The 13915-nt window shown below is 40.5% G+C and overlaps 1 protein-coding gene across 1 annotated transcript; it reads left to right on the forward strand.

Annotated features, from left to right (window-relative positions):
• The first annotated feature begins 265 nt into the window (after nucleotides 1-265).
• LOC136712194 (xaa-Arg dipeptidase) lies at nucleotides 266-10127 on the forward strand. The gene is made up of 7 exons (XM_066688705.1): nucleotides 266-1013; nucleotides 4102-4250; nucleotides 4786-4928; nucleotides 5174-5328; nucleotides 7222-7357; nucleotides 8223-8330; nucleotides 8705-10127. Exons 1-7 carry the CDS (start codon nucleotides 582-584, stop codon nucleotides 8914-8916), a joined length of 1335 nt encoding a protein of 444 aa, XP_066544802.1. The 5' UTR covers nucleotides 266-581; the 3' UTR covers nucleotides 8917-10127.
• The last annotated feature ends 3788 nt before the right edge of the window (nucleotides 10128-13915 follow it).

The raw sequence follows: 13915 nt of genomic DNA on the forward strand, positions 1-13915 counted from the left end.
TGCATGGATATCCATTTCTACCGCATTGCGCGGTGCTTTGCGCAACTCCGGTGCTTCTGTGAGGTGAAGTAAGAACAGCTTCGTGTGACAACTGTGGAAGATGAAAAAAACAAAACCACCAAAAAACGAACTGCATTAGGGAACTTGTAGTGTGAAACAGCAATCCATTAGTCGCCTGCTAAGCGTAGTAGCAATTGAGGAAACTACAATGACCACAATGCATTGCGCCCAAGACACTGTCCCCTTTTAAACGCTGCTCAGCCGCGGCTTGGCTGGAGGAGCCAGTTGCGCTGTGTCGGCGAGGTGAGCGGAGCCGCTGCGGGAGCAGTACAGCGGCAATTATACCACAGCAGACAAACAACGATTATTACAGAAATATAGCCACTCTTGTTCCGCACATGTAAGGACGAACAAAATAATACGGAAAACAGATTATTCTCAGGCCAGTTCGACCGATAGAGACAGATACAGCTAACAGGGCTTTTCATTTTCTCCCTGTTACTAAATAAGCGGGCTGGGCTCTCCCATCGGGGTCCGCTGAGTGACCAAGTCCCCGTCCGTCCTCACTGTCCGGGCCGGCCATGGGTCCGGGGGACACCGGGGCGAGGGGAGCGGACCTGCCGCAGCGGCTGAAGCTCAAAGCGGGCGGCTGCATCGACGCGGCCGGGGACAAACTGTCCGCCTTGAGCGCGGCCATCTGGGGCTGCCCGGAGCTGGCCTACCAGGAGAGGCAGTCCCACGACACGCTCGTCCGCTTCTTCACGGAGGAGCAGGGCTGGAGCATCGATAGCCATTACAAAATGGACACCGCCTTTCGGGCCACCTGGGGACCCGGCAGCAGCAGCCCGGCGGGGGACAGCGGTCTCCACATAGGCTTCCTGTGCGAGTACGACGCGCTGCCGGGGATCGGACACGCCTGCGGACACAACCTGATCGCCGAGGTCGGGGCTGCGGCTGCCATCGGGCTGAGAGGCGCGCTGGAGAGCCTGGCCAGTCCTGCGGTGCGGGTTAAGGTGAGGCACATTGGGCGAGCAGGTGGGGCTCTTCTCCGTCAAAGCGAGTGCAATACAACCCTTTGTCCTTCATTTTCATTGACGCGCACTTGGTTATTTGTCAGGACACCGGTGCCGGCTCCCTGCCGCCAGCAGTGTGAGCGCTGCGGTGCGGCTGTGCTGCCCCCTGCTGGCCTGCCCAGTCACAGCACAGCCGCGGCCCCGTGTTCGGCCCTCTTTTCAGACGAGGCTAGCATGCAACACACCTTTAACACTGTTGACTTTTTATTATTAATCAACACCTGCTGTTGCATTTAATGTCCTGCCCCAAAATATAAGTTTTCCAGGAAAATTATAGATAAATAGTTTTTTTTAATATCTTCATTATTTAGGTAGTATACTTTGTGTTATATACATGTGTGTTGTATTTATAAATGGTTTCATGCAGTCATTTATCATCTCTGAAAAGATGTGTGCCATATATGCAATTCCGGTTGAAAATGAAATGAATTGAAAAAGTATTCAGGATGATTATGAATACGTAAATACAAAAGTAAAAGACACAAACATCGAATTCAAGAATATAGTTTGTAGATTAAAACCCCCACATTGTGACGCTGTATTGTTCTACTTTTCCCCTTGTTTGTAGCACATTTTTCCACTCTGCTTTGTCATGGTTGCCATCCATCACCACGCTTTCGCATGAATTCACTGTCCTTCAGCACTGATCTCTAATATACCATCATTGAGTCCCACAGTTAACATGTAAGGAAACATGTTACCAGGTGGCCAAACGTTAATTTCGTCAACCTTATTAAGATTTTTTCTCATTTTATTTATTTTGATGTATTTTTTTAGCAGACACACAGGGAGACAGACAATAAATCTTAAATGGAACTTCAGATAAGTAGATTCCACTAGGTTATTCATCATCATCATCATTATTATTATTATTAATAATAATAATAATAATAATAATAATAATAATATTATCTATTTGTGTGTTTTCCAGCATTCAATGGGATTATGAAATTATGGCTAATTAAGTTTTGCAGTTAATTTGAAGTGCCTTTTTTTCGTTTTCGTTATCAGTATTCACATTGATAACATCTGCATTCAGTGGTTATCATGTAACACATCTAATATCAATGTTGAGCAGTGGAAATGAACGGGTAGTTTAGCTGTTGTGCTTGCCACACTTGTGTAAGTGATTTTTAACATTAATATCTTGCTTTGGAAGTGAATTGTATTCCCAAATAACAAGGAGTCTGTTGTGTATAACCAATTGTCAGTGCTTCATAACATAATCCACACATCCCAAGCCGGCCCCAGGTTGGCTATCATAAAGATGTAACCTAAACCACTGGATATTATTGTTACAATAGAGTCAGGACAAGAGATATTCAGATGTTCACCTTGCTTGCTGTCTCAGATTATTGTGTGATGCTACCTTCCTCTTAATATGATTGTAATGTTAGATGTGATCAAACTAGCTAAATGAACCTTTTATTTGCCTGAACAAGGCTTCTCTCTAGGGGGAAGACCACGAGCTTCTGAAGAATGGTTTGGGGGTCTGCTGGCTATCGGCTGTAGTCCTTAATTGGTAAACACAATGCTGTAAAGATTGCTCCCATGCAGTAGTTTCATAGCCCCTAAAACACCAAGAATATTTAACGTTGGTCTGTTTGCAGTTATTTCATTGTAGTGTTCTAGATTTATATTCCATTTGTGATTATTATTAACTGCAATATGGTTTTCTCAGGTTATTTAAGGTACAATTATTTCAAAACAAGTTTAGTCAAAAAGCATACAGCAAATAAAATTTAGCATAAAACAAAAAAACATTAAAAAAAACAATTACTGAAAACAAGGTATGGAAACTAATCTGCATTACCAGGTTATTACCAGCTCTCATCAAGATTTAGATATTGACAAAAACCTAACTCCTTGTCAGGAATTTCATATTGTTAGCTTGAGTGTGTAAATCTTAATACTATACTATATTTTGTATCTGGTCACCTGTAGAATGACAGGTTATCATACCTTCAACACACGCTGGATTATGGAACCACATTATGATATTAATCTTGAAATAAAAGATACATTTCACAGAAGGATATTTTTGTCTCTATACTGGACTGTTTAATAACAGATTGTAATATGATTATTGATTTATTTCGATTTAAAATTAAAACCTGATTTGCAGTCCTCATTCTTATTGATCATTATCCAGTACTCTGAAGAAGGGCAAAGATGTTTGTGTTTGTATTGATTGGAAGTGTGAGGTGAAAAGCCCCCTTCCTTTTGACAGGAACACCACAAAAAATATGTGTAGATACTAAAGACTTTACTATGAACTCACATTTTGTTTCCTTATTTACTTGTTTTTACACAAACTGAAACTGTTTGCCAGAAATAGATTTGCCAACCAAATAGTAATTTTCCAGATGGGTTACTGTTTTTTGGTTTAGAAATATGTGGGAATGTGACGGAGTATGCACATGGGTGTGTTGTTGTTGATATTTTTGTTGTCTGTTTGTTTTTTCTTTGTTTGTGTTTGTTTTTACTGTAGAGTCCTTTTTTGTTTAACCGATGGAACAGTTACGCAATGCCGCAATCAACCCTGGTTTGGGATCAGGTAGCTGTAGTGTAAACGGTTACATTTCAAGACTCTGCAACGTCGTCTTATGTATTCATGGTTTAAGGGGTGGGGGGTGATAAGGTTGCTCTGATAACTTCATGATTTGCCCATTACAAATGCTAGCTTATTCTTTGTCATTTAAACATAAGAGAAATGTATGTATGTCGTCAATCTCCACAATGTACCGTGATTCTAAACCGTCTTTGGGCTAAATTACATTTATTTTCTTAGTTTTTCGTAAGCTGTAGTTTCTTTCATCAAGTAGCTGGTTCAGGATAATGGAGTGGTGCACAGTTACTATGACAAACCCAAATCCTCTGTAAACTCTTGGCTTCTGCACTTGGCAGTCGTTTGAAGTATTCAGAGCATGCGATTGGGTAGATAAAAAAAAAAAAAAAACTGCTCATTGATATCAATGCTGCCATTCAGCTTGTAAGAAAGAATGCTTTTTTTTTTTTTTTTTTGGAGGTGACGGTTCTCGGGACGCCAGCTGAAGAGGATGGCGGGGGAAAGATTGACCTGATCGAAGCGGGGGCTTTCGAAGGCATGGATGTGGTGTTCATGGCTCACCCCTCGCAGGAAGACGCTGCCTACCTCCCAGACATGGCAGAACACGAGTAAGAGTAATGGAGAGACAGGGAAGACAATACCACACACACACACACACACACACACACACACACACACACACACCGCCAGCAGATGAAAGAGCAATGTGTGTCAGAGCAGAATGCAGACAAAGGCCAACACCACGACAGTTGCTCATTTGATAAACCTTACTGCTGCCAAGTCTATTCATGACAGAGATTGAAAAACAAATCGAGAAACAAGTTTGGAAAGATAATTCCTCCTATTGTTTTCTTGGAAATAAGGAAGCAAATTAAATGGATGCAAATGATTGTTAGAGCAATATATCAGAGACACCTACACTGGAATAGAGGATCACTTTTCGTCTATGCAGTTTGCGACAGATTCTTCAGCAGTACCAGCTGCCTCCTTGTTGGATGAAGTCCAGTGCCAATGGTGCAATGCAGTTCTGCAGTTCTGCATGCTAGCAGCGTGCTTGATGCACCTTGAATCAACCAGGAGGTGAAAATGTAAAACTGGAAGGTTTCTCTGATACTAAAACAGCCCTACTGTTGTGTTTTCCAGTATCACTGTGAAGTACTATGGAAAGCCATCCCATGCTGCGGCCTATCCCTGGGAAGGCATCAACACTTTAGATGCTGCGGTGCTGGCGTACAACAGCCTGTCTGTGCTTCGGCAGCAGCTGAAACCCGACTGGAGACTTCACGGTGAGGTCTGCTGTGCTACTGCGATTCGTCATGTCATTTCCCGTTCTTTCCAGTTTTATCTGTGCTTTGGATTCAGCCTGTGACGTTTTTTTTACTTGTTTGCCATTTTTAAGCAGCATGAAGCACTTTTCCCCCTTTGTTCTGACTGTTTGGTTGCTTCGCAGGTTGTACCACATGCCTGTCTCTTGGTATGGCCACGGTGAAGCGGTGACCTCTCCTGACCTTTGCCTTGTGTCCCACTTCAGGTATTATAAAGCATGGTGGCGTGAAGCCCAACATCATCCCGGCGTATTCAGAGCTCGAGTTCTACCTCCGGACACCCATGCGCAGAGACCTGCCCATCATCAGGCAAAAGGCTGAGCAGTGCTTCAGATCGGCTGCTCTGGCAACAGGCTGCCAAGTAAGAATGCATTCATTTGAACCCTTTAAACCTTTAGCTCGGGTTAAAGAGCCAGTGTAGGTAGCAAAAATACACTGAGGCACAGTGTGGTAGTTTTAAAAAGCAGTTTCAAAAGTCTATGGATGGAAAGCCATGAAGACAGAACTCTTGCCTGACTGGAGAGGACACTCCATTCAGGACGGGTCTGACGCATTGTCCAGACAGTGCGGGACAGATAATAACTCTAGCGCTGGCTGTCAGTGGTGTATCTGCCTTGTGTAGAAGTCTTCACTTTTGAATGCTTTTTCTCCATTGAAATATACTCAAAAACAAACAATGTAAGATGTAGATAGCAGGGGTCGACCAATAGTGAATTTTTATTTTTTGTATTTTTATCAATGAAAGCAATATATTGTATAAAATATATAGCACTCAATGTAAAATTGCAACAGTTTTAACTTTATTAAAAAATAACCGTATGAACTAAACAATAGCATTAAATAAATATAATAAATAACAAATAAAATGTCAAAATAATAAGTCAAAATTCTGTAAAATCCTGAAAATTGGATAAATATTTTTTGCGAAAAATTACAGCATTAATTCAACATTACCCTTTTTAGATTATTGACGAAAAAAAACTACAAATAATGAATTTCAAGTAATATCAAACTTTGGGTTCTATTTTCAGATATAACTGGTAGCTGTAGAATGTGTAGATGTGTAAATAAAGCTGCGGCGCTGAGAGGCTCAGAGCTGTGGTCAGCCGTGCGCCTGGGGGCAGAGCTGCTGCTCACCTGATTGTCGATGAACTGGACAGAAGGGTGGAAGAAAAAGCAACCTACAAGTGCAACACATTTGTGGGAACTTCTGCAACAGTGTTGGGAAGAACTTTCCGAACAATATTTGAATTCCATTGTAGAAAGAATACATTCAGACATTAAACTGCGTACATTTCAACAAACTGGAAAAATGGAGGTGTTCTAAAACTTTTGACCGGTAGTGTAGATGTAAACCTAAAATAAACACGTGACAGCACCACGCATTGTAGTACTTTTATTTGTACATTTTCGTGTTGCATTTACAAGTAATAAAGGCGGCTGCTGTTTGTCACCATGTACACAAACGCCCAATATTTGTAATCCACACACTTGATTTACACAAAGACGATTCAAAATAAATAACATAAACGAACAGGTTCATAAACAGAAATACAAATCTACAAATAAAAGACCTGTTAAAATAACTCTGTAGAAATGAGAAGATCCAAATGTAAAAAAATGTAATGCCCTGCCCCTCATGTAAAAGCACACGCTGTTCTGAGTGCACAAAAACTTTGTAACAAATATTTTTACACACAGCAATTGTTATTATTCACTACTAAACTACTTAGGGTACATAATCAATAATATTGTACTTCCTAATCAAATAAATGGTATAATACCCTTGAAAACAGATTTAGTCAGTAGAAAAAATAAATCCAGTGGTAAGTTTGCTGTCTTGAAAGCTATAAAATGTCAGTGAGTGCGGGGTTTCAGCGATTTATAAGTGCTAATCAGCTGTTTATAATACTGCCAGAGTCGTAAACAAAGTACCTTCCATTTAATTTTGTTTGTTTTCAATGTTTGACTGACTGGGTCCTGACAACTTAAATACGTATGAGCATCAATTTGAAGCTCCAGCCAAGCGGGGTCTGCGCTCTGAGTCACACGTGATGACTTTCATTTCACCACTAGATTTGTCCCCTGTAACCAAGGACATTAATGTGTACAACCCCAAAAATAGTTTCAAAAAGCTGTTATTGGCCCCGATGAATTGCCCGATTGATAAAGCAGATAGTGTATCCGTCTTCTACATGTGTTCCCCCGGTGCTGATAACATGCAGACATGAAACCCCAAGGCCTCTTGTTTCAGGTTGAACTGCAGTACGCTCCACACGAATACCACAATGTTCTTCCCAATAAGACCCTAACTCGGCTCTACGAAGAGAACGGCAAAGCACTTGGAATCGAATTCACAACTGACGAGGTTGTTCTGAACACTTCTTCAGGTAAAACGCTGCCTGCCTCTCATAAGGTCCTGGATTGTTGATGTCACAGCGAGGGGTGTTTGTGGGGATTACAGCATGTTAATGTTTTGCCAGAAGACCAAGGGCTCTTGTATCTCAGCTGGTCATGTGAAAGTTAAAGATACAGTGAGTAGCTTTTGTATTAGGCTTCCATCCCTGGCAACTATTTTGGTCAGAGTTGAAAGGAGCTGCTGATTGATGCATCTAAAGGAGTTAACTGTATCAGTCACTGTAGTGTGTAGTGAAACAGACAATTTCCCAAAACCAGACAGCATTCCCTCTTTTAAATGTGGGAAAAGGATTGTGCTAAAAATACATTGAATTCACAATTTTCCTTTGCTAATACTTTTTTGTAATACTGTATGCATCAAAGTCCTAACACTGTAGGAGGGGCAAGAGAAACATTAAGAAGAGTTTGATAAACTGGAATGAACATGAATACAGAGTCAGTTGAAACACCTGGTCTTCTGGGGAGATGCACATCTTAAAAGTCCATCAAAAACCATCAGGGAATTATTAACAGAAACAATTCTGGAAGTTTGGACGCCAGCAGAGAATATGAGAACTGTAAGATAATAAATAAATGAGAGTCTTTGTTATGATTACAGAAACAAAGTTCTTATTTAATTTTAGATCACTCGAGCAGCATCGCGTACATATCCTGAAGGGTTTTGAAAATGGAGCCCTGTTAATTCTTTATGGAAGCAATCATGACACCAGGGGTTAGATCTGTGTAATGTCTGTTCAGTGTGTGTTTAACATCAATATCATCATTTCCACATATGCTCTCTGAAACTCTCACCTTAAAATGTGTTTGTGTCACTAACATAGTCTGTTATCTTCACAGGCTCCACAGATTTTGGAAACGTTTCATATGTTGTTCCAGGAATTCACTCCTATTTTTACATTGGCTCTGAAGCTCTAAATCACACAGAGGAGTACACTGCAGCTGCCGGTATGTTTCAGTCTCCCGCCCGTGTCCGCTGTCCGGTGTGGACAGAACTGTTATCCCAGTCCAGACAGTTGGATACGCTCAGCTCTGTGTGAGAGCTGTGTTGACTTTCTCACAATTAACAAGACTTATTTACAATGAAGGGCTGTCAGGTACATTGGTTAGCATTTTATTTCCTTTCGTACATATTTTCTTAGTGCAGTTTAAGTGAGAGAAAAATAATCCTTTAAAGAAAGAGACAGGCCCCCCACACAAGCTTTTTGTGTAGTTGCCCAACCGAAAGCCCCGTAAACCAGTTTGCGAAACCGCACCTCTGCCACATGTGCCCTCCAGGTCTAGAAACACCCTTGTTATGTTGTTACTCGCTCTTTCTCCAGGTTCGGAGAAGGCTCAGTTTTACACACTGAGGGCAGCCAAGGCCCTGGTGATGACTGCCCTGGATATCGTGTTCAGCCCCGAGCTGCTGAAGCAGGTAAAGGAGGACTTCGGTGTGGCGAAGCTGAAGGCCGAGAGGCAGCTGAGGGGGAGAGAGACCGGCAGTGGCTCCGGTCCTGTGCACTGCAGTGGGGCGGGCAGCGCATCTCAGTGACCTGCAGGCTGCATCACAATCGCCTGCATCGTTTGGGTTAATGATTCACAAACGGTTTATTTGATTCCCCCCACCAACTGTTAAATCTCGCACCATGGGGCTTGGGCAAACTCGGTGGCACTGCTGTTGGTACTGCTGTTTGTAGGAATGCTACAGGCATTCAAGTCATGAATGCATAGGAGAGCATCGTAACGTCATGGCTGGAAGATTGAACGAAAAGGGAAGCTGTTGAATATAGACTAGTCACAGTGCGGCACCTTCCACTGAGAAAAAATTAAAGGACAGAATATGTAACTAAGGCCTCATGTAAATTGCCGGAGAATTCAAACATGTCTGTACAGCCCAAACTGGCCCATTTTAATCAGACCGCTGCAGTGAAAGTGGTCGATAGATAATGCAGTAGCTCATCAATATCAAATTTCCCCAAATCATTAATTTTGTTCATTCCCATCACTGACAAGTGTAACGTTGGTTGGTTAATTTTATTTTACAGCTTACAAAGAGGGAATGCATTTCAAGAAAAACAATTACATTCCTTAAAAGTGTCCGATTGCATGATGACCAAAGCTGTCTTGTATTATCATATTTGTTTTTTTTAAGAATAGGGCAGTAGGTGTGTTGATGGCTTGGTTATTGATTGGATCAGTTGCAGTGGTATGGGCTGACCGAAGTTTCTGATTTAAGTTAACTGTTTGCATTCACTGGAGAACGCTGGATGATACAAACAGCAGCAAAGAACTTGTCTCTCTCTCATTGTGCAGTAGGTTTTTCAGCAACATGTCACATCAATCTTTATGTGCATTTAGAATGCAGACTGTTATATGTATTCCACAAATGAAGCCGAAGAACCTTTACCAGTGCAATTTACTAACACTTACTGGGCTGTTTTACACCACAGTTACTCCACCCAAAATGAACATGAGACACAAACGTATTTAATCACAGCGAGCACTCTGTCAGCATAGGGCTTGCATGGTTTATTTTCTGAAGCAGAATCTCTGGGTGAGAGATCTCTCCTTACCGCTTTCAAATTGACATTTGCCATTCCCACTGACTGTGGATCGCATGGCCTCAAGTAGTTTCAGAGAATGATCTATATGAATACTTCCAACTGAAAAGTGACAATTCAACTGCAATGCCTTTATATCCCACGTGATTCCAGTGTACCGTATAATTTCCCCCTTTTAATAAAATATAATTCAAACACTCAATTTCGCATGTGGTTTCATTATAGTCAAGCTACACTCAGCCAGGGAATCATGAATCAATAGCATAAACTCATTCAAGGACTATTTACCTTTATCTGGGAAATGTAGTATCACCCAAAACAATAATATTGCTCTCATTATGACAGGTAAATAAAAGGAACATGAGGACAAGAAAAATTAAATACAAACATTGTCATGGGAACCTTGGTCCTCAAGGGGCACAGTGTTATTTGGTTTTAACTAAGGATGGAGGCGTCTGCCAGGTGTCTGAGTGGCTTATTGACCAACCAATGAGAGCATGTCATGGGATCAGAGACATCCAACCAGAATCAATTCACACAGTTTGCACTCATGGCACTGTAGTTGAAACATGCTCTTGTATGAGTGTAAAACACACAGTAGAATGTATAACAAATAAATACAAAGTAATTGAAATATTTGCCAAATATATTTAGAAGAAATATTCTATAACTTTTTCAATCACAATTGAAGAAAAATCAAACTTTACGAGTGACATTTACTTCCTATGTTTTATACCACAATTACTTTTCAATTACAGAGATAGGATAGGATTTATTTGTTACATTTTCTGAGCAGAATCTGAGTGAACGTCTTCCTCCTTTACTGCTTTCTGAGACAAATTTAAGATTCCTGTTGTGTAATTTAAAGACATTTAAATTTCTGTTCCTATTGACTGGGGTTAATAAATCATACAGTGGGTAAGTTTAACAAAAAGTATGTACAAAATATGAAGTATGTTGATAATTTTTCAATTACTTCATTTCATTTTTTTAGATCATTATCCAACCTTATTTTCAACACAAAAATATAAACAGTTGATGAAAGAAGGATTTGACATTCTACATGAATTGGGCTTTTATGAGCCATGGTGGATTCAGTTGGTTAAGCACTTAGAAAGTTCTGATATTCTACAATCATTGTGGGAATTTACATGCAGTGTTTTTAACCTGTGAAGTGATGATGCGCATACACATTTGGCCCGAAAACTTGGCAGAATCAGGTTTGCAGCCAAAAACAGACAGCCATAGAGAAGGAGAGGGTCAATCCTAAATACTCAAGTAAATTATGTAAAAATGATAACACGGGAAAAACACGTTAGCTGGTCTATTGTCATTTCTTGGGGGCTTATTGTTATTATAATTACTATCTTTGAGTATTTCCCTTATAGCATTGCTAACACTATTAGTGCTCTTGGCAGGAAGCAAGCGCCTTGGCCCCACGCTGTGATGATTTAAAGGGTTATATACATTTTCATGAACAATAATTGAATATTGTCAAACCACTCATTTTAGTGGACAATGCAGATGAGTAAAACACAAAAATACTCCAAATCATGATGTTTTTACTTTCTTTAATGATTATTTCAAACACTTTATATGGTGGTGGTTGAAGAGTGAAGATGTTGACACATGAAGGATGTACAAAACAAGACAAATGATAAGAAATATCAATGTGCACCACTTAAATATTCAATTTCTTTGAGAATGGTTAAAACATCCAAATAATACACAATATACGTATGAAATACACACTATTTCACTTACAATAAACACAGCTTAAATCACTTGGCAGAACTTTCAAAGTAACATTGACATGCACTCTGAATATGCTGAAATGACATGTGAATATGTATGGATAGACTAGATACAGAGATAGACATTAATTAACAGCTGGCACACTGGGTATACCTACTTACATTAAAGCACAGTTCGGATTATTTGAAACATGTGCAGTATATGGTTTTAAGATGTCAGAGACCTGTTTCACAGCCTGGGTGTTGACTCCACACTGCAGTAATCCCACAGTCTCATGGAACAGACAGTCCACAGTTCCCACTATGTTTGCCCTGTTCTTCACCAGAGAGCTGCTCTCAGCCAAAATGAGCTCCGGGTTGTGAGTGTGGTGCATCACCACCAGAATGGCCTCCTTATTGACTGTTGAGAGAGTGGAAGAAATATAAAGAATGGTTTACCTTTAAGTAACATTTCTCAAACAGCACATGTATTATTTTATAGATACTGGGATCACGTTTAAATAAAAACTGCTAAACAGCAGTGAGTTAAGCTGAAAGAGCAAACGATATATAGGTCTCCTTTAAAATAACTTAGCATAAGTGTCTGAATACATGCTAGTGGATTTGTAGTGTTTAATTATACATCACACACATGATACACTGGATTGACAATCTGAACAGAGCTCTGTATGTGAATCAGCACTTATACCAGATGGCTGGGATTCCTCTGTAATTATTATCAAATGAAATAACTATTTATTCTACAGTACATTGTCTTGTGTTTCTCATATTGAGCAAAGAACCTAATAATGTAAAATGTATAAAAGAAACAGAATCACCTGGAATATTCTGAATGGCTGCATCAATATCAGTCTGTATGCAAGAGGCAACAGGACAGAAGACCAGGATCACTGTGCACTCCACCATACTGCACTGTTTAAGCCTCTGATACTTTCTGATTCCCTTTAAAAACTCACTCTCAGCATCATGGGTAACTCCAGTGATCTTGATATAGACTTTAACTGTGTAGGAACATAAAAATTGGGGACATTATACATTAAGTCACTGAAGAAATGAAAAATCAGTTTTATGTTTAAAGCTATTCTTACCACATCGGATTATTAGAAACATAACCATATTGGAAATCAGTTGAAGTGTAGGCGATGGGGGGTCGGAGCTCCCCGCCCCGGGATTCGAGCCGCGCACCACCGGCGCAGTACAGCGTTACGTCAGGGGTTACGTCACTTTGTAACGGGCTCATTATGGCACAAATAAAAGGTGTGTCATACCTTCATAGGATCTATAAATTCCCCTTCTAATTCTTATTCCCTCATACAATTTCTGTCTTCCAAAAATACTCGTCTGGTTAACATTTTCTTATTCACTACATTAACAAATGTATTGCAGGGCTCTACATTACTAGTTGCACAGGCGCTTAAGTGTCTTTCCATTTCCTTTTACATGACCAGAGCCCACTGGTATCATCCCTCCATGGAGCTTTATACCATTTCATTAATTGAATGAGAATTTCTAAGAACACCTTGTAGAGAAGTCGGTAAAGCCATGCCGTGCTTTAAGGTCTTGACGGCAGTGTATAAAAGGAAGGAAGAGAGAGGGGAAGTGAAAGCAGGCTGCGTGGGGGTTTGTAAGGACCACACTGACGTAAAGTAAGGTGGCGAGAGACGGGCGGGTCAGGCATGCAGTGGCGGACAGGAGAGGCGCATCCTGTGGGGTTCGCAATTGACAGGTTTCTTTCTTTTTTGTGGGGTTGAGGGCAGTAATAACTTGGACTGTAAGAAGCCATTGGGAATTGTGCTTGAATTGTGGGCTTTCATATACTGGACTTGTGGGATACTTTTACTACTTGGCTAATTTTAATGGAATGGAACTGTTCCTGGCTATTTATCAATTACCTGAACGCTTTCCTGACTTGTCCTGTCCATGTTAATTGTTGTCTTACGTATTGCTGCTATTTATCAAGCACCTGAACGTTTGTTCTGATGGTCAATGTATTTGTTCCATTTGACTAATATCTGGCTCTGTGTTGATGTTTGGAAATACAACTTAACCATATTACTGGTTTATTATTGCTAATGAGTGTTTTGCCTCATAGCGCCCTGGCTTTATGGGTATAGTTGCACTGGTTTCGCTACTGTGTCTTAGTGACGGTTTAAATTAAAATAAATTTGAAAATGGTGGTATTTGCCTGGCACCCCAGACAACCGTTACAACCTAAATATCTTTCAGCCTTGCAGAG

This window comes from Amia ocellicauda, chromosome 1, assembly GCF_036373705.1.
Source record: "Amia ocellicauda isolate fAmiCal2 chromosome 1, fAmiCal2.hap1, whole genome shotgun sequence".
NCBI classification, from domain to species: domain Eukaryota; kingdom Metazoa; phylum Chordata; class Actinopteri; order Amiiformes; family Amiidae; genus Amia; species Amia ocellicauda.